The sequence below is a fragment of the Epinephelus fuscoguttatus genome, linkage group LG3, assembly GCF_011397635.1.
Source record: "Epinephelus fuscoguttatus linkage group LG3, E.fuscoguttatus.final_Chr_v1".
Lineage (NCBI taxonomy): Eukaryota > Metazoa > Chordata > Actinopteri > Perciformes > Serranidae > Epinephelus > Epinephelus fuscoguttatus.
The window spans coordinates 13,752,881-13,770,403 of NC_064754.1; the positions used below are offsets into that span (position 1 = coordinate 13,752,881).

Sequence of the window (17,523 nt, forward strand, 5' to 3'; positions counted from 1 at the left end):
GAAAACATACCCTCCAATCACGTTTTCTTTAAAAAAAAAAAAAAAAAATCAGTAGTAAAAGAAAAACAAAATGCAACCATTTAAATGTGTATGCTTCTCCCCTAAGCTAAAATAAAAAATATAAGTCCCCTCCAAGCTTAAAAATTATTTGACATGCTTCCCCAGTTTTTTGCACCACCCTCTCCATCCTCAAAAGTAATGAACAGTCCCTAAGAAATTAAAGTCCAAGAAATTTTAGTCCTCCATTGACCCTCAGTTGTAAGTGTATGTGATCCCTGAAGTAATAATTAATAAAAGCAGAAGAGAAGGGATTTTTTCATCACTTTTTTTTTCAGAAAACAAAATAAAATAAAAATTCTTGTCACAGATTGCAAACATTTACATCATATATGTCTCTGTGAACTCAGAGCTGTGTAAATGACACCTGTCTTCACACAGCAGTCGTGCGCGTTCTCCATTGGTTGTGACGACAGCAAAACAGATGACGCAACCCGGAAATCAGGGTTCTTATGTTGTGTTGGGATTTACCGCCGTCAGCGTAACGTTAATGAAACGCAGAGAGGCGTCTGTTATTATTTCAATAATAACTTATTGAGTTAAACCGTGACTGTCGGAGCTCGTAAACACGCAGCGAGGAAATGAAACGGTGTATTGTAGTTTTGTTGCAGTTTCTGTTGGTGGGACAAATCAAGAGCTGGGATGACGGTAGGTTTTGCTTCCTACGACCTCTCTGCTTCACTACAGTTTGAACTAATTTTCATCAATAATAATAACAATAATAATAATTATATTTAAAGGCAGCCGCCCTGTTTAGGAAATGTAGGCTACGTTAGCGAAACTTCACAGACAGACTTATTTACCATGCAGCAGCAACTAAACAGAAAACACCACAACTTCCGCTGCTAACAGCTTCCGACTTGCTCATTGAATTTTTTAAGAAACATGATAAAAACAAACAAAAACAGGCTACACAGGTACACACCCTGCTAAGGAAATCCACAGGCCACATAGATGCTAAAACTATTATTATTTAAGTTAGTCTCAATGTAAAGGCATATAAGTATCTGTGCTCATATAAGGGTCAGCTGCCATTTCCTGCTCGTTTAACTCATGTGTTTACCTGCCTGTGTCCATATTTTCTCATCAAGTACATTATGATAAGTGGTTAGAGTAAACATGTTATCATTATCAATAATAATAATAACAGCATACTGCCACTTTTAAGGCCCAGTAATTATTTTAAAGACCTGCAGGCACCCTGTAAAAGTCATTAAATAGTCTAAAATTTAAAATTTTGTGAGGTCTTAATTGCTATGAACATTTTATCTAGTTGCATATATCCATCTTTTAATTTCTTTCTGTCAAAATGTGTCACACTTTGCTGAGTGAAAGTCCACATAGCTCGTGTTACAAACCTTTAAACCTGCCATCCATTCATTTTCATCCCCTTATCTGGGGCTGGGTCACGGGTGCAAAGCAACCCAGACATCTCTCTCCCCAGCAACGCCTTCCAGCTCCTCCTGGAGCCTCATCCTCCAGATGTGATATGTAATCCATCCAGCGTGTTCTGGGTCTGTCCCGGTGCCTCCTACCAGTGGGACGTGCCTGGAACACCTCTAATGGGAGGCACCCAGGAGGCATCCTGATTAGATGCCCGAACCACCTCAACTGACCTCTTTCGATATGAAGGAGCAGCGGCTCTACTCAGAGCTCCCTCCAGATGTTTAACCTACCACTGACTCTAATAATGTCCTTTCACTTTATGCTGGTGCCTACCTGTTGGCAAAATTTACTGGATAACGAAAATACTACTTACCTGTATACTTACCTGCAATGCTTGGATGAGAAAAAGATGATTTCTCTAAATGTATGGCTTAAATTAGTTATAAAAATTATCTTGAAAAGGTCTTAAAAGCATTTAATTTAAGTGTTTGATACCTGCAGACATCCTTCAACAAATCCATCTTTTACTGTTCACTGCAATGATTCTGTGTGTTGACATGTGTACTTGTGATAGCCTACATGTGGATAACATCATGCAGCTGTGAGTCAGAGCTTTACAGAGCAAGGATTTATTACAGGACTGTTGTGTGTGTACTTTGGTCAAACTACCAATAAATACAAAAAACATAGCTCCATTCTCAGGAAAACCTGTTGCTTCCTAGCTGCCTATTTACATTAGCTAGAGCAAAAAGAAGCCATGACTGTGATACATGGCATTATGTTCCAGAGCAGGAGCTTTTATATATTTGTAAATTGACCTTTTCTCCTCTCCTCACTGCAGGCAGCGTGCTGCTGCGGGACATCCAGGTGTTGACTCTGTACAAGGGCCGCTACACCACAGCGAGGCGCTCCAGCCCCGTGCCTCAGCTCCAGTGTGTTGGCGGCTCCGCAGGCTGCCATGCCTTCGTTCCAGAGGTGGTCCAGTGCCAGAACAAAGGCTGGGATGGAGTGGATGTGCAGGTGAGGAGGGAGGCTCTGGTAGATAGCTGGGACGGAGAGGTGATGTGTGTAGAGTGTAACATTTGCTGAGAAGTAGGGCTGAAACTATTGATTCATCTGATGATTGTTTTCACGCTAAATCATTTGGTACAAAATGTTACGAACTTATAATGACCATCGCACTTCCCAAAGTCCCATTAGATGTATTCATATGGCTAATTTTATATAAATGAAGAAGAAAATAAATAGGTTTGGATGTAATTGTGTGAAGAACTCTCATCCTTGATGTGTTTGAATATGAGAATAAGGTTTTAAATAATATGGTCGTTCCCTCTCAGTGGGAGTGTAAGACTGACATGGACAACGCCTACCGGTTTGGTCGCATTGAGGTGAGCTGTGAGGGCTACAACCACCCTACTGATGCCCACATACTGAAGGGCTCCTGTGGGCTGGAGTACACACTGGAACTGACCGCAGAGGGCAGGAGGTCAACACAAGACAGCTGGGGCTCCCACGGCGGATTCAAGGAATTTGGAGGTAAGATGATGGAGAAGTGACATTTATGAGGCTTCACCTTCATACAAGGACCACATATCTAAAAACATTGTTTTTCCATTTGTCCGTCCCAGGTTTTGGGGGCATTGCCTCCAGTATTTTCAGCGGTCTCTTTGGAAACCAGCATCAGCGTCACCAGCAGAGCCATCAGAGCCATCAGAGCCAGCAGAGTCATCAGAGCTCTTACCCCTCAGGCAGCGGGGACTCTGGAGGCTTGCTGGTGGTCGCTGTGCTTCTGCTCTTGGCTTACGGAGTCTACAAGCTGTTCCTCAGCGGTAACATGCCACAGTGGGGGCAGGATGGCAGACAGGCTGGTTACCAGGGAGATAATCGCCAAGGCTACGCTGCAGGACCACCACCCCCAGGATTCAAACCTGACTTCACAGGTAGCTGATGCAGAATGATAAAGTGTGGACAGAGTAACATTAGACGGCCTTCTTCAAAGAAATACATACCCTTTGTTAGAGATGATGTGCAGGATTGTTCTTTCTCTCATATAAATCACCTGGATGAGCTCTGTAATACGAGATGAGATTACAACCACCCTGCTGAAATTGTGAATCTGTTGTTTTGTCTTAAGGCAACCCTGGTGCCAACCCAGGCTATGGTTTCCACAGTGACTACACTCAGGGACAGCAGTACCCAGGAGGCCAAGCTCCTCGTGGCACAGGAGGAAACTTCTGGACCGGTATGGGAACAGGAGGGATGCTGGGTTACCTGTTTGGCCGAGGAGGTCAGAGGTCAGTAGAATACATCACTGGTATTGGAAAAGCAGGAGTTCCTCCACGTCCACTGCATTCAGAGCCTTCAGGTTTGTGTATCGTCTGTTTGTTTTGCAGAAACCAGCCGTACAACTATAACTCCTCAGCTTATACTGACAACAGGCGTCCTGCTGCTGGAGGCTCCACCTCTTCTTCTGGGACACGCACTGCTTCAGGTAGGACTGCATGTTCGCTAACGGAGCAGATACAGACACTTGTGTGAGATCAGACAGTCAGTTTCACCACCCCTGATACTGGGAAGTTAATCACTGTACAATTTGGGATAACAAGTACACCCAAATATTCATAAAGTTTAAAAATTGTCCCCTCGAATAATGTATCAATTGACTCATTTTATGGTCTTATAATGTGCACAAAATTGGCTCCTATCGTCATTAATTTCTCAGCGTCACGATACCAGCGAAATTCCATGGGGGGACGCTTTTTGTTTTTGATAAGTCGATGTGATTACCTTCTTCTACATGTTAATGTTTCTCCGTGCTGGTAGGCTTTCTCCTATTTCCTTTGGCATATAACAGCAGATTACGATATTTAATTTATTTTAATATTTAAATTTATATATCTTAAGTACTAGTGTTAAACAACTCAGCATAATGCACATTTTATTTTTATTTTAATGCACATTTTACTTCTACTTTATTTTATTTTATTGCTTTATATTTACACACTTTTATTTCATACTCTTATTCTTACTTATTATAATTCTCTATTCTTTACATCGGAGCGACTGTAACAGATCATAATTTCCCCTCTGGGATCAATAAAGTATTTCTGATTCTGATTCTGATTAGAACACTTGTAGCCACATATGCTGCCCCATCAGGTTCAAAAGATTTGCATCATACCTACGGAACTGGATGAAAACAAACACCGTCACATTTTTAGATTTTTGGCATCGACTTGGATATTCCTGTTAGTTTCCAGCGCAACAGTGAGCCTCGAGCATTTAAAGAGAACGCACTGATGTTCCAAATCTGCGTTCAAAGGAGAGAGAATTACCAGTTGTTGGGGTTGCAGCTGGACTGTATACTAGTTTGTGTGATTTTCAGTGATCAGTGATTGTCAAAGTGGGGTCTGTGGCACTGTTTTGTGAAAAGTTTTTAGATTCATCAAGTTAACATGATATAAAAACATTTATTATTAATTTTTACAAAAGACTTCATAGTTCAACAAACAGTATTTTAATTATAAATCTAAAATAGTTTACTGTCTAATCAAAGTACAGATTACAGAAGAGTAAAAAATAGGCTCCATCAAATTATTCCAAGGGACGTATATGAGGCGATCCCTCCATGGTGTGCTCTTTGTCTTGTAAGGGGTCAACCAGGACATAACAGCATCATGTCATCATGACATCTGATTGGTTATTCACTCAAAACATAGACTACCTCACTGGTAATAATACCACCCACATCACTCAGTCACATTATTATCTCCCAGTGTTTCAAACCAAGGACCAAGAATTATGAGATAATGCCTCCAATAAAGTTTTCTTTAGTGAATGCTGAATGTCTCAACAGTTCAGTAGCACTGAGAGACACCCTATCGTTCAGCTGGCTGACTACCATTTCTGTTTTTCAGGTTTTGGAGGAACCAAGAGAAGATAGAAGCTGTGAAACATGATGGACGGCACTGAGATGAATATAAGACGAGCTCCGTGTTGGCTGGAAGGTCAGACATGACAAAAGCAGCATGAAAAGACCCTCTCTCTATGCAGGGATGAACTTAATGTCAAACAACAGTGGCAAGTGCTTCTGCGTTCCTCTGGAGAGGTCGCTCTGATGTCAGCTGCTGACAGGAAGCAGCTTTTTTTCTGTGAAAGTGTGATTTGAGCTTTAGTGCTGTGAAGAAAATGGTTTTACCTTTATGAGTTTTAACATGATCTTGCACTTTGATTTCCTTTTTAGCATTTTGAAGGCAAGATAACATTTCAGTGGGGGTAACAGTTATAAAATATACGTATTTTATTCATGTAGCCTTGTTAAGGAAATAGCTGTTTTCTCTCTCTAAGCGTCTGTTGACTTTCTTTGTGTGAATGCATCTATATGGACATGAATAACCTGTTTATGAGGCACGTTTATGATCATATTCAGAATATGGTGTTAACATTAGCACAGAGAAATCAAGTTATTCATATTCCCTGTATACATAATCTTCTTTCACAGTACTCCAGCCAGCATATTTGGGTTTTTCATGAATGTAATATGGTGGCACACATGACAGAAATTATTTGAACTGGTGAATCAGTAAAGGATCAACAATAAGGATTGCCCAGTTGCCCATGGCAAGTAAAATGCCACATGGGGCTAGTAAATCTAGTAACTCATTTGCCTGATTGGGCAAGTGGAAAAAAAGAAACGTTTCTGGAGAAGATGAACGCTGCTTCCTTCTCATCTCTGTTGAGAGTTGCACGTGGCACAGCGGTCCCAGTTAATCTTTTGTTATTTGATAACTGTTTATAAATAAAACAATTTATATAGGGGCACATACAGTTTGACTTTGGGTAGGTAGATTTCTGGAAAACAAACAAAAAAGACATTAAACCCTGCTCAGTAAAGGCTCATGGAACAACACCTGTATTGTACATTCATCATATCTAATAGCCCTCATATCTTTGCTTTCCATGTAATTTAATAAACCAAAAGCATTTTGAACCTGAACCTGAAACTTTGAAGTGTTTTATTAAGAGCACATTTTATTCTGAGGATATGATGTCTGATATTTTGGTGACTATCTAATAAGAGAGACCAAAAAATGAAAATTGTCTGTTTGAACCCGCTCCTTTTTGCTCTGCTTTCCCAAAGTGAAAACACAAACTGCAGGCTTTTTGTCATGGATGACATGTTGACTTGTCACAGTGGTAAAAGCACAGGTGTAAATAATTAAATTAATTACAGCTGAATTCCATTGAGCTCCATTGATTTCTTGGTCCTGGTATCGTGCATGCTGACTCAGTGTAACTCTCAGTGGAGCACTAGGATAGAATAGAGCCATCGTTAGTGTCATCAGTAACACCTGTGCTGTGAGAAAGGCCTGTGTGACTGTATGAGAGGAGCAGCTCCTCTGTTAACTGTGTTCAATGAAGCAGCAACAGTGCCCTCTGTTGTCCACAAACTAAAGTGAAACAGCTGCACCTTTTATGGTGTACATGACTTAGAAAGACAAATATAATTCCAACTGTGAATAATCAAAGAGCAGTTATATTCTATACATTTCATATAATTTCTAATTTTCCAGATTTAACAGTGAAATCTTTATAAGAAAGCAGAGATTCAAGTACAGAGTATGAAAAATTATAAATGCAGAAAGAAAATCCTTCAATTAACAAATGAAACACAAAATATATGCATAAACACTGAGGTAAATACATGTACAAATAGTTACAAATGCAGTGAATGAATAAATAGCCTAAGTAGATGTTGGTAATAATTTGAAACATAAATAAATACATATCTACATGTGTTTGCATCTCTGTATTTAAAGTAGTGCTGTATTTCTCATTAACTACCAGTCATTTAAATTTGAATGGTTATGATGTAGATGTGATGGTGGCTTAGATTAATTTTGTTTCTTTTTAAATGCATAATAACATCCAATTAAATTTATTAGCATAAAAAAAAGTTAGCACTGGTATATTAGAGATCAGAGCAGAAAAGTATATTGTTTTAGCTTTGTTGTACAAAAACCGCTAACATCACACTGTAACACACTGAATAAAATGGCGAAGCGTCCTCTACTTCCCTCTGTCCTCCTTCGGCTGCGCTACTCTTGGGATGGTTTTATCTTTCAGAGGTATCTTTAACTTGGCCAGACTTCTGGGGCTGCTTCCTCCACACTGACACGCACACAGACAAGATCAAGATGTCAGATGAAGAGGATTCATCAAAACAGCAAAGAAAAGCTTCCTGGTACTCACCTTCACCGCAGAGAGCTGCTGCTCCACCTCTCCTCCTGCAGCTGGGACGCAGTAGAAGACGGAGGCAGGGAAGATTTGCTGTGGAGTGGTGGAGGACAGAGACCCCCTGACGACGTCTGCTTCAGAACAAGACTCATGTTAGTCTTAATATCACCTCATATAGAGAGATATTCCATCAGTTTTCTGCTTTGTGTGTGGAGCAGTGTTTAGATTGATATTAGAAAAGAGGTGAGTGTCTGACCGTTGCTCCTGTCACCACGTTGTCTCCGTCCTGTTCTGTGTTTCCTCTTCTTGCTCAGCTTGATGAGATACTTCTGAACTGAACTGTCCAGAACTCCCTGAGACTAAAGGAGAAAGACAAATAAATACGATGATTAAAACATGATATTTAGCACAAAATATGGAAACAACACACGTTGTTTTGAAGCTCTCACAAACCTTTATATCAGACAAGGTCATGTGTGTGACTGTAGGCTGTGCAGGCGGGAAAAACTTCACTGTGTCATAAATGTTTTTGGTCCTGGGGGCTGTTTGGAGCAAACAAGACAGGAACACACCAATGATTTAATTCTGAGGAATCAATTATCACAGTTTTAATAACACTAAAGAATACAGAGATATCAGGAGTATGGCTCAGGAACCAGTATTTGAGCTTTAAATTTCTATCTTTCTCTCATTCAATTCAAAATCTTGAAGCAAACTGAATTCTTAGACAGACTGGAGCAATGGCCACATATACTGTATTTTCTGAGGACCAAATGGTAAATGTATAAGGGAGTTCATAGGAGTTCATACTGAGTCAGTATTTGCCCTTTATCAAATAAAGAAGAATCCTCTTTAACTGCAGCTTTGACTGTGATGTAGAGACTCAACCTGGCCTGAACTCACAGCTAAGTCGCTAGGAGAAAATGTTGGCATTGTACATTTCTGGAAACCATGGATACATTACATCATACATTTCATATCAGCGGTTCTAAATGAAGAAAGGTGGACGAAAGTAGATTTTAGAGTTAAGCTACCTCTTAAAGGAACAGTTCAACATTTTGGGAAAAGCACTTATTAGGGGCCAGGCAGGTAGTCCTGCCAGGACCCTCTTGTTTTCCTGCATATTCTTTCTTCTTTTTCCGAGGAAATCATACTTCCCATGCGCGAAAAATCACCAAATTTTGCACAAAGGTCCAGTCCTATGCCAGATTTGCTCAGCTGCAAACACAAGTCAATAGTCCTGATGCTGGTGCTACAGCAAGCCTCTAAAGTTCAAAACTTTGAAAATTCACAACAAATTGACCATATGTGCTACAGTTTCGCATTTTTCACCAAAATGTAGTTCCAATACTGAAGAAACATTTGTACATTTAAACCAAAAATTTTGCTCAATTCATCACTGTCAAAACTGTAAAACTTGTCCTCCTCACAATTTTTGCTCTGAAATTGCTGACACAGATGTCCTCACAGATTTTTGAGTTATCAAAAATTGAGCCTGCAGTGCATCAAGATGTTTGACTGTAAACAGTACTATAAATATATACTTGCAAATTAAATAAATTTTCAGTGTTCATGAAAAAAATTGACAAAATTTTGGAGTCATGGTAGATGATGTTTGGCAAATATCAGAATTTTATATCAAAAACTGAATTTTTGACATTTTTGACAATTTTTGAATTCTGTCCCCATGTGAACAACTGGAGTCAGTGCAAGAATGGCATTTTCAAACATCAGTTTTTCACTTATGGAGTAAATCCAGTCATTGTTAAAAACAAATTAACCACTCCTCCATGCTGTCTAGATGCAAGATGTGTATTTTCAGATTTTTGTCTTGATAACTGAATTCATGACAGCAGTTTGAAATCTGCCTTGACAGTTGCTATCATCCTGGTGTTTGACTTAGTCAATTTGTGAAGTCACAGATGAGTTGTCACGTGCTAATTAGCTCAGTCAGATAGAAGGTGCTCCTTGGTGTCAGAGGTTGTGAGTTTAAGCCTAAATTGATACAAAATGTACATTGTAATGGCAACTTTCTTGTTGTCTTCCTATTCTGCCTCTTGTTGCTCAGAATTGCCTAAAATTGCCTAAAACTGCCTGAAATTGCCTGGCCACAACCATTGCTGCACATCAGCTATAATTTATATTCTTTCTGTAAGTACGTGAAGAAGATCGACACAAGGTGATTAGCCTAGATTAGCATTAGCACTGAAGCGAAGGGAAACATTACAAAATGGACAAATATGCCTACAAACACCTGTAAAGCTCAGTAATTAGCATGTTTAATCACAAACAGAATGTGCTGTTGCTATTTCTTGGCGAACAACAGCGAGGCCCCTGCAAGTCTTCTTATCTGAATCAGTAAAAGCCAGTCGATGGAGGAAAATTTCGGTATTGTACGTTTCTGCAAACCACAAATATGTTACTTATTTATTATTATTATTATTATTAAACACACAAAAACATTTGTAATCTGTAAAGCCCAGCTGTTAAAATCACACACACAAACACACACACACCCCCTCCCCTGTTAAACTCACTCAGTGGAATGGTTTCACTGGTTTCACTCTGCGGTACTGGACTGGGCGCTCTGTTCAGATCCAGTTGCTCATATATTTGGCTCTCCTCTGTCATCATATCTGAACAATCGATAATCTCATAAACAGATTCCTCCTTTGAGACAGAGGAGTTTCCTTCAAACTCATCCAGAGTGAACTGGAGGTCAGCACTGGGCTCTTCTGTGTCAGGGGGGTCAGGTGTGGAGCTCTGGTCTCTGTTCAGGAACTGGAACCTCTCATCACCTGTCAGCAGCTCCTCCACCAGCTTCACTGGACTGCCCACTTCGAAGGAGGCGAAAGGACTGTGAAAATGTGAGAGGAAAAAAGGAATAAATATCAATATAAACACACTTACATGTTTGTATTGTTTGCTGGCTGCTGATAAATTCAACTTGAGGCACACCAAGAAAAATTTTACATGCTTAATATGAATGTTTTTAATCCTGACAGGTAAAAATAAAAAGAGTATCACATTTCCCCCCAAATGTGCCCAACCCCACACCCTGCATCCCTCACTGTCATTTGGCACCTTTTCCTGTGATATTTTGCAGGTAAAGTAAGTAGTATTTTTGAGAATAACTCCTCCACACTCATATCAGTCCGTTAACTATGAAGCTACCTCCAACAGTCAGTTAGCTTAGCTTAGCTTAGCTTAGCACAAAGACTGGAAACAGGGGGAAACAGCTAGCCTGGCTCTGTCTACAATTAACACCAGCATCTCTAAAGCTCACTAATCAACATGTTTCTTATTTGTTTAATCCATACAAAAACTGAAGAGTAATACTGACAGTCAGGCTCACTGTTTTCCTCTGTATACAGTGTTTATGCTAAGCTAAGCTAAGCTAACTGATGGCTGGCTGTAGCCTCATATTTATCCTACAGACATGGGAGTGATATCAATCTTCCAGTGATGAAATAAAAGTACATATACTTAAGTGCTATGCTGGAGCTCAAATTCAAGGTACTGGTACTTTTCTATTATTGTCTTTTCATGCCATTTTCTACTTTCCACATTTCCACTTTTCATATTTTTGTCACTGCACTATGACAGTCTGGACGGCTGTCATTCATAGTTACGTCACACAATAAGATTTGACATAAGATTATATATAAATAAAATTTTCTGCTTAACTGAAAATGATAGAAAATATGATTGAGTATCTTGAGGGTATATACGCAGACCTACGTGTAAAAAAATAAGTATATGTGTAGTCTTGATTTATAACAGATTTTTTTTTCTTTTCCTTTATTTCTCATGCAGATGTCTAATTTACATTTGTATATAAAGTATAAGTAATGAAATGGACAGATTTTCTCTTTACTGAATTGTGCTGACTGTACCAAAATAAAGTACAGTTGTTTCATTACATGGGAACAAATTTTTGGTTTTGATGGATGAGTTTGGTTTTGATGGGCGTGTGACAAGTTCTGAGATGGTTTTTGCAAACAATGTGCAGTTTTGTTGTTTTCTCTTCTGTTAAGAGGTGTGTGTGATCTGCTTGAAAAAAATAACTGTGAATGTAAAATGTGACAAAGCAATCGAGGAAGAAAGACAAAGTGAAAGAAAGTTTCCTCCTGCATTCCAGGGTCATATGACTGTGCTTGTGTGTGTGTGTGTGTGTGTGTGTGTGTGTGTGTGTGTGCTTGCATATTTTAAAGTGAGATTATGATCAAGGGGAAAACCAGGGACTTCCCCAGTACCAGTACATAAAAAAAACAGAGGTGGAGAGAGCAGATGGGGACAGAGAGGAGGGAGGAGGAGGAGGAGGAGGAGGAGCATGGGGGAGAGAAAGAATAAGGGGGTAAAGAGGAGAAGACAACAGGGAGGGGAGAGATAAAGAACACAGGAGAAATGAAAGACAGCAGAGCAGTAGACCAAATAAGTAACTACTGATCTGACTAACTGAGAAAATGTTTCCTGATGACAGGTGAAACCTCGCCCACTTTCCTGTTAATTGTGATAGTCTGTGATAAGGCGGAAGTTAAAACAAGGAAACTCAAAAATAAAGAATGATGCTTGAGAATTGCGTAGGCTACCTCTCAGGGGAATGCCATAATGTATTTTGCAGTTTAAATAATCAACATTAAAAAGGAACAATGATTAAAAATCATACGTCATGTGCTTTTAACTCTGCTACATGTTTCCAGCTTGAGCAGGCAAATGTTGTATTCCAGTAATTTAATACTGCACCTACATAAAGTTGGGGCACGTGCAAGAGACAAACTTAACAGGTATAAACATAGCAAATGTAATTATTTTTGTTAAAAATAACTCAACTTGTACTAAATGTATGTACAGCTGTGAGTGACCTGAGTGTGTTCACCTGTAAGATGTTGCATGTCCTCCTTTAATCCTCCTCTCCATCAGGTCCACGTGTCTCTGTGTCTCTGTTGGAGCTAAATGGTCCACAGCATCTTCATCCGGCCCTTCCTCCTCATCATTCATCCATCCTTCCTTCCCATGCCTCCTTTCATCCTTGATAATAAGGATGAGGGAGGAAAGAATGAAATACAACTAAAAATTGTTTTCACGGCATCACAATTGGTTTGTGGTCTATGTGAGGGAAAGCTTCTTCAAAATAGGGTGATAAAAAGAATATTTCCGTTATTAATTTCATCTTGTAAATCTGGATAGACACTAGTGAACACATGCCTTGTTTCTTTAAAATTTGGAAAAAGAAGACTGCATTTGCATCTCCACATTGAAGACTAGACTTAAGACTTTCCTTTTTGATTAAGCCTGTAGTAAGGGCTGGCTCAGGCTTGTTTTGGACCAGCCCCTAGTTAGGCTGACACAGGCCTCGTCTGCCGGGGGACCTTCTATAATACACCAAGCACCTTCTCTCCTTCTCTCTTTCTCCTTATTTTCTGAAAAGTTGGTTATTCTCCATTTGCTAACATTTAAGTCCTATTTCTGCATATCGCTAACTCGGCTTCTTCTCCAGAGCCTTTGATCTCCACTGTCTCGCAGGTTTACTCGTATCGCAGCTACACTTGGATCATGGGTCATGGTTACGCTGCTGCTATGGTCCTGCCTGATGCCTCCTACTGCTGCTACTACTGTTATTATTAGTCATATTTCTGCTATTATCATACACATATGATTATTGAAGTATAGGGTCCATCTTTCTCAAAGTTAGAAATTCACACGCACACCGAGCACTGCCAACGGGAGCAAATTAGGTTCAGTATCTTGCCTAACTGGAGCACCCCAGGGATCAAACAGCTGATCTTCTGATTAGTGGTTGACCAGCTTCACCTCTTGAACCAAAGCCAGACATTGCAGAGAGATGTCCTTGTTACCTAACAAAATAAAAGTGTTAAAATGATAGTAATGTGTTTTTTAGAAGTGTTAAGTGAAACTTACCTGTGTTAATTCACTGTCCTCCATTTCCATCTCTGTCGCTTTGGTTCTTTTTCTCTCTTCTCTTCCCTCTTTCAATCTACCAATCATCTTCTTGGCAAGATTTTTCACTTTCCCTCTGGTGTTGGTCTTTTGGTTTGTTTGCTTTGGTTCTCCATGCATAAGTGTCCCATCAACTTCCTGTGCGTCCTCTGAGCTCTTCAGTCCCAGCTCAAACGGATCCAACTTTGTCCCTTCCACCTTTGTCCCCTCCCATCCAGATGGGAGTTTAGAAATCACATCAGAGTCTCGTCCCCATGTCCCAGATATCTGGATTTCTTTGCTGTTTTCTGTCCATTTGAGTGTCTCCACATTTGTATCTGTCCCTGTAGGGCTGATCTGAGAAGGAACCTCTTGTGGACCAGATTGGACCTGTCCATTTGCTTTGTTCTGGTGATTTCCTGGGTGCTGAGACTTACGATCAAGAGTTTGGTTCTCAGCTGTGACTACTGATCTTGGTCTGTCTCTACAAGGAGGCATGAGACAGAATTTGGGGACAGACCCCAATACTGTTTGTCCAAGTTGTGATGGTTTTTCTGTCATGGTTGTAGTGCTCAACTCGCCACCTCTGGAATCTCTGTGTACCTTACCTCTGTCCTCTCCGTCTCCTTCTTTTTTATCCCTTTCCTCCTCCACCAAGTCTCTCCACTCTTCATCCTCTTGCTTTCTTCTCTCCTTTTCCTCTTCTATGACAGACTTCATGGCACTGAAGAGATGTGGAGGTTTGATGGGTGGTTTTGGGGGATGTTTTTGAGGTGGTTTTGGTGGAGGCTGTAGTGGAATTATTGATTCTTTTTTTGCTGAAACTGTAGACGTACAGTTTCTGTTGGTTGCTGCCATGTCAGGTTCTACATCTGAGGTAAGGTCTGAGCATCCCGAAGCTAGCAGGGATGAATTTTCTGTCATGGTTGGAAAGGTCAGTCCAATATTTCTGACATCTTCTTCCGTTCCTATGTCTGTAAATACTACCAACATCTGTCGCGGAGGCTTTCCCACATCCAAATGACATTCTTTGCCAGATGTTTGTTTATTCACCTCAGTCTTCTGACTTCTTTCAGTTAGATCTTGCTCCTGTCTGTTCCTCTGTTCTTTACTCCATTCTGCCTGTCCTCTCACTCTCCCCTCTCCTTCTTCTGTCTCAGCCCTCTTTAATGTATTGGGTCTTGGAGGTTTTATAGGTGATTTAGTAAGAGGTCTTAGAGGAAGCTGTGGTGGGTGTTTTGCTTCCACTTTTGGTAAAATTCCAGATGCAGTGCAGTTGTGCATGTCAGGTACTTCCAACGGGGAAAGACCCCTGTGTGGACTGTTACCTTTGACTCCATCCAATACTGGAGATGTCTGGCATGCCAGTGAGTTCAAAGTTTTATTCTTTTTCTCACATGCAGGTGACCTCTTGGGAAGTGGGAGAGGAGCTGACAACATGGATGGAGAACGAAGTGCTTTTCTGCTTTCCACTTCAGGGATGAGTGCAGAGGCAGAACCCTGAAGTCTCTCAGCAGTACGAATGACTAGACCTGGATCTGACAGGACAATGCATTTCACTGCTTGGTCCTTTTCAGACAGTTCTCCATTGTTGATTTGCCCTTCAGGTTGAGGGTTGATTTTTGGACTGTCACTTTCCTTTTTTTCTTTGTGATAATCTGTTTCTTCCGAGTCTGATCTCAGTCGAGAACCATCATAGTTGAGCTCCATATTTACATAAATTCCATAACTGTCTAGAAGACTTGTTGAGTGAGTGGATGTGTCCATTGGTATTCTCAGTTTGACTGGATGCTGTGTCTGCAGGTGACTTTTCTAGAGTATCAGAGACAGAAAGAAGGACCATGACTCATTATCCATATAACACATCAGAAACAAAACCATCACATAATGTAGCACCAACATTAATGAACTGGAAACTTTTCTTTAACACCTTTCTGATCTGCAATTTATGTACTGTATGATACAGTCTTGTATGTTCAGTTAGGGGGTGCTATAATAATTGGATAAAGTGGAAAAAGCAATTAAAGCAACAAGGTTACGACCATAAAGTAAGAAGGTGTTGTGGGGCATTTTGCAACCTGCACCCACCTTCCCAAGATGAAGAGAACTTAAGGCTATGGCTGAAGGCACTAAACCAACACGGTCTCACTCCCAACTTGTCAAATACTGACCTTTGGTCGTAGCTCATTGGCGTCAGACACAGATGCACAGAGGCAACCTTCAGTGGAGTTATGAGCCGCTCTAGGTGGCAGCATTTGTTGTTTTATTATAATGTAATGTGCTAGTATGTGTAGCATACACACTCACAGTAAGACTGTGTAACGGTAAAAACACTTAAGAGTAAAGCTGTTTTACCGTAAAACAAACTTACAGTAAGGCTGATTTACCGTAAAACATCATAACAGTTAAGGTACTGTAGACTGGTAATTACAGTAACTTGCTGGTTACTGTAAAAATACAATAAAATGTCTAATAGTGCATGGAATTACAGCTAAGATTTCACTAGTATAGCCAACAAGCAATTGAACACATAGCTAGCTAGCTTACCTGAATCTGACAGCCACCTGATGTGACTTAATGTAACTTTGTAGGCGACCCATTTCTCAGTTAGGTTGTTTATTTGTTCTAGTCATAGACTTAACATAAAGATGGACGACATGACAGCTCCCAGAAAGTGAAGCCAAAACATTACGATCACCACTTGTTGTCTGGCTGCAATTTAGACCATAACCCGCGCCTCCTCCATGCTAGCAGATGAGACATGGGCCAAACTAAAAACTCCCAAGTACAAGTCAAAAATAATTTTTTTTCCCCAAAGATGGTATCTGTCATGCACGGTAGCTCATATCACGTTGATGTGTGTTCAAGTGCTCGTTTTTCTTCCAAGTTTGGTTTTGAAAGCAGGTGCGAGATGGCTACTGTGCAGACTCTGGCTCCAAATTATGTCAGCAGTGCAAGATGGCAGCGGTTGTATCCGGGGTATTTTGGCTTCATTTTTGTTCAGTGGGGGTAAATGGAGATGCATTGTCCATCTTTATATACAGTCTATGGTTCTAACTAGCTAACAATTGAATAAATAAAGCTGGTGAAACTGAATCTGATATCGAAGTCTTCAGACTAGCTAACTAGCTAGCTACCAGAGGTTGACGTGACAGTTTAGCAGAAGTGGGATGGTAGTAAGGTGGAACCAGCAGAGTTTGGTGATTACCAGTGACCCTCTTTCACATCACACTGCAAAAATACTTATTAGCGAGGAGCTTTCAGTAAGAGTTTGAATGCAGGACTTTGTGAAAGAGAATTTTTACATGTGGTGTTGCTGCTTTTATCAAAGTATAGGGTCTGAATGCTTCTCTCCTTCTAAATTTGATCTACTCAGTGGACTGCAGTTACTAACCCATATATTTTCCTGATAGTCTAAAACATTCTTATACCCCTACAAAGCAAAACTAATGATTCATTACAGTTTAACTCTCTGTATCAACAATTTTTTGCTATATATTCATAAAACTGGTGCAGCCTCTTACCTCTTTTGTCTCTTAATTCGACAGGTTTCCTCCTTTGTGCGTGTTCCTTGGTCGCGCCCTCTTTGTCCCTCTGCCACCTGTGTTTGAGTCAACTTTGATTTTATGCTGCCTCAGGTTTTCCAGCCCTTTTATTTTCATACCTCCTCTTCCTGTCTCATGTTTTCCTCATGCTTTGTGGTCAGACCTCAGTGCCATTGACTAACAAAACCAGTTCTGCCTCATGCACTTTTTGACTCTGCCTTTTATGTTTTTAGATTCTCATCGTTATTTTGGTTTTATCCCTCAGACAGATACATTTTTATCTTTGTGTGTAGTAGTAGTAGTAGTAGTAGTAGCCTAGCGGTACGTCATTCATTTGTTATTAATTTTGAGATACTAA

General features: G+C 40.2%; 2 protein-coding genes across 2 annotated transcripts; one reads left to right on the forward strand and one right to left on the reverse strand.

The window, feature by feature from the left end:
• Nucleotides 1-489: 489 nt before the first annotated feature.
• Nucleotides 490-5,931, forward strand: saraf (store-operated calcium entry-associated regulatory factor). Its single transcript, XM_049570593.1, has 7 exons — nt 490-705; nt 2,285-2,463; nt 2,781-2,979; nt 3,072-3,383; nt 3,578-3,737; nt 3,837-3,934; nt 5,361-5,931. The coding sequence occupies exons 1-7, from the start codon at nt 639-641 to the stop codon at nt 5,384-5,386; spliced, it is 1,041 nt and encodes a 346-aa protein (XP_049426550.1). The 5' UTR covers nt 490-638; the 3' UTR covers nt 5,387-5,931.
• Nucleotides 5,932-6,126: 195 nt separating this feature from the next.
• On the reverse strand, nt 6,127-15,875 carry LOC125885063 (uncharacterized). The gene is made up of 8 exons (XM_049570488.1): nt 15,792-15,875; nt 13,603-15,432; nt 12,560-12,711; nt 10,218-10,537; nt 8,134-8,222; nt 7,937-8,039; nt 7,696-7,811; nt 6,127-7,614 (listed from the first exon to the last, which is right to left on the reverse strand). Exons 1-8 carry the CDS (start codon nt 15,873-15,875, stop codon nt 7,513-7,515), a joined length of 2,796 nt encoding a protein of 931 aa, XP_049426445.1. The 3' UTR covers nt 6,127-7,512.
• Nucleotides 15,876-17,523: the final 1,648 nt, after the last annotated feature.

Coding starts and splice junctions, on each gene's coding strand:
- saraf (XM_049570593.1), top strand. CDS start 639: ATGAAACGGTGTATTGTAGTTTTGTTGCAGTTTCTGTTGGTGGGACAA. Junction 2,980..3,071: donor CGGATTCAAGGAATTTGGAG/GTAAGATGATGG, acceptor TGTCCGTCCCAG/GTTTTGGGGGCATTGCCTCC. Junction 3,935..5,360: donor TGGGACACGCACTGCTTCAG/GTAGGACTGCAT, acceptor TCTGTTTTTCAG/GTTTTGGAGGAACCAAGAGA.
- LOC125885063 (XM_049570488.1), bottom strand. CDS start 15,875: ATGCTGCCACCTAGAGCGGCTCATAACTCCACTGAAGGTTGCCTCTGT. Junction 8,223..10,217: donor CAGTGAAACCATTCCACTGA/GTGAGTTTAACA, acceptor TGCTCCAAACAG/CCCCCAGGACCAAAAACATT. Junction 8,040..8,133: donor TGACCTTGTCTGATATAAAG/GTTTGTGAGAGC, acceptor TTTCTCCTTTAG/TCTCAGGGAGTTCTGGACAG.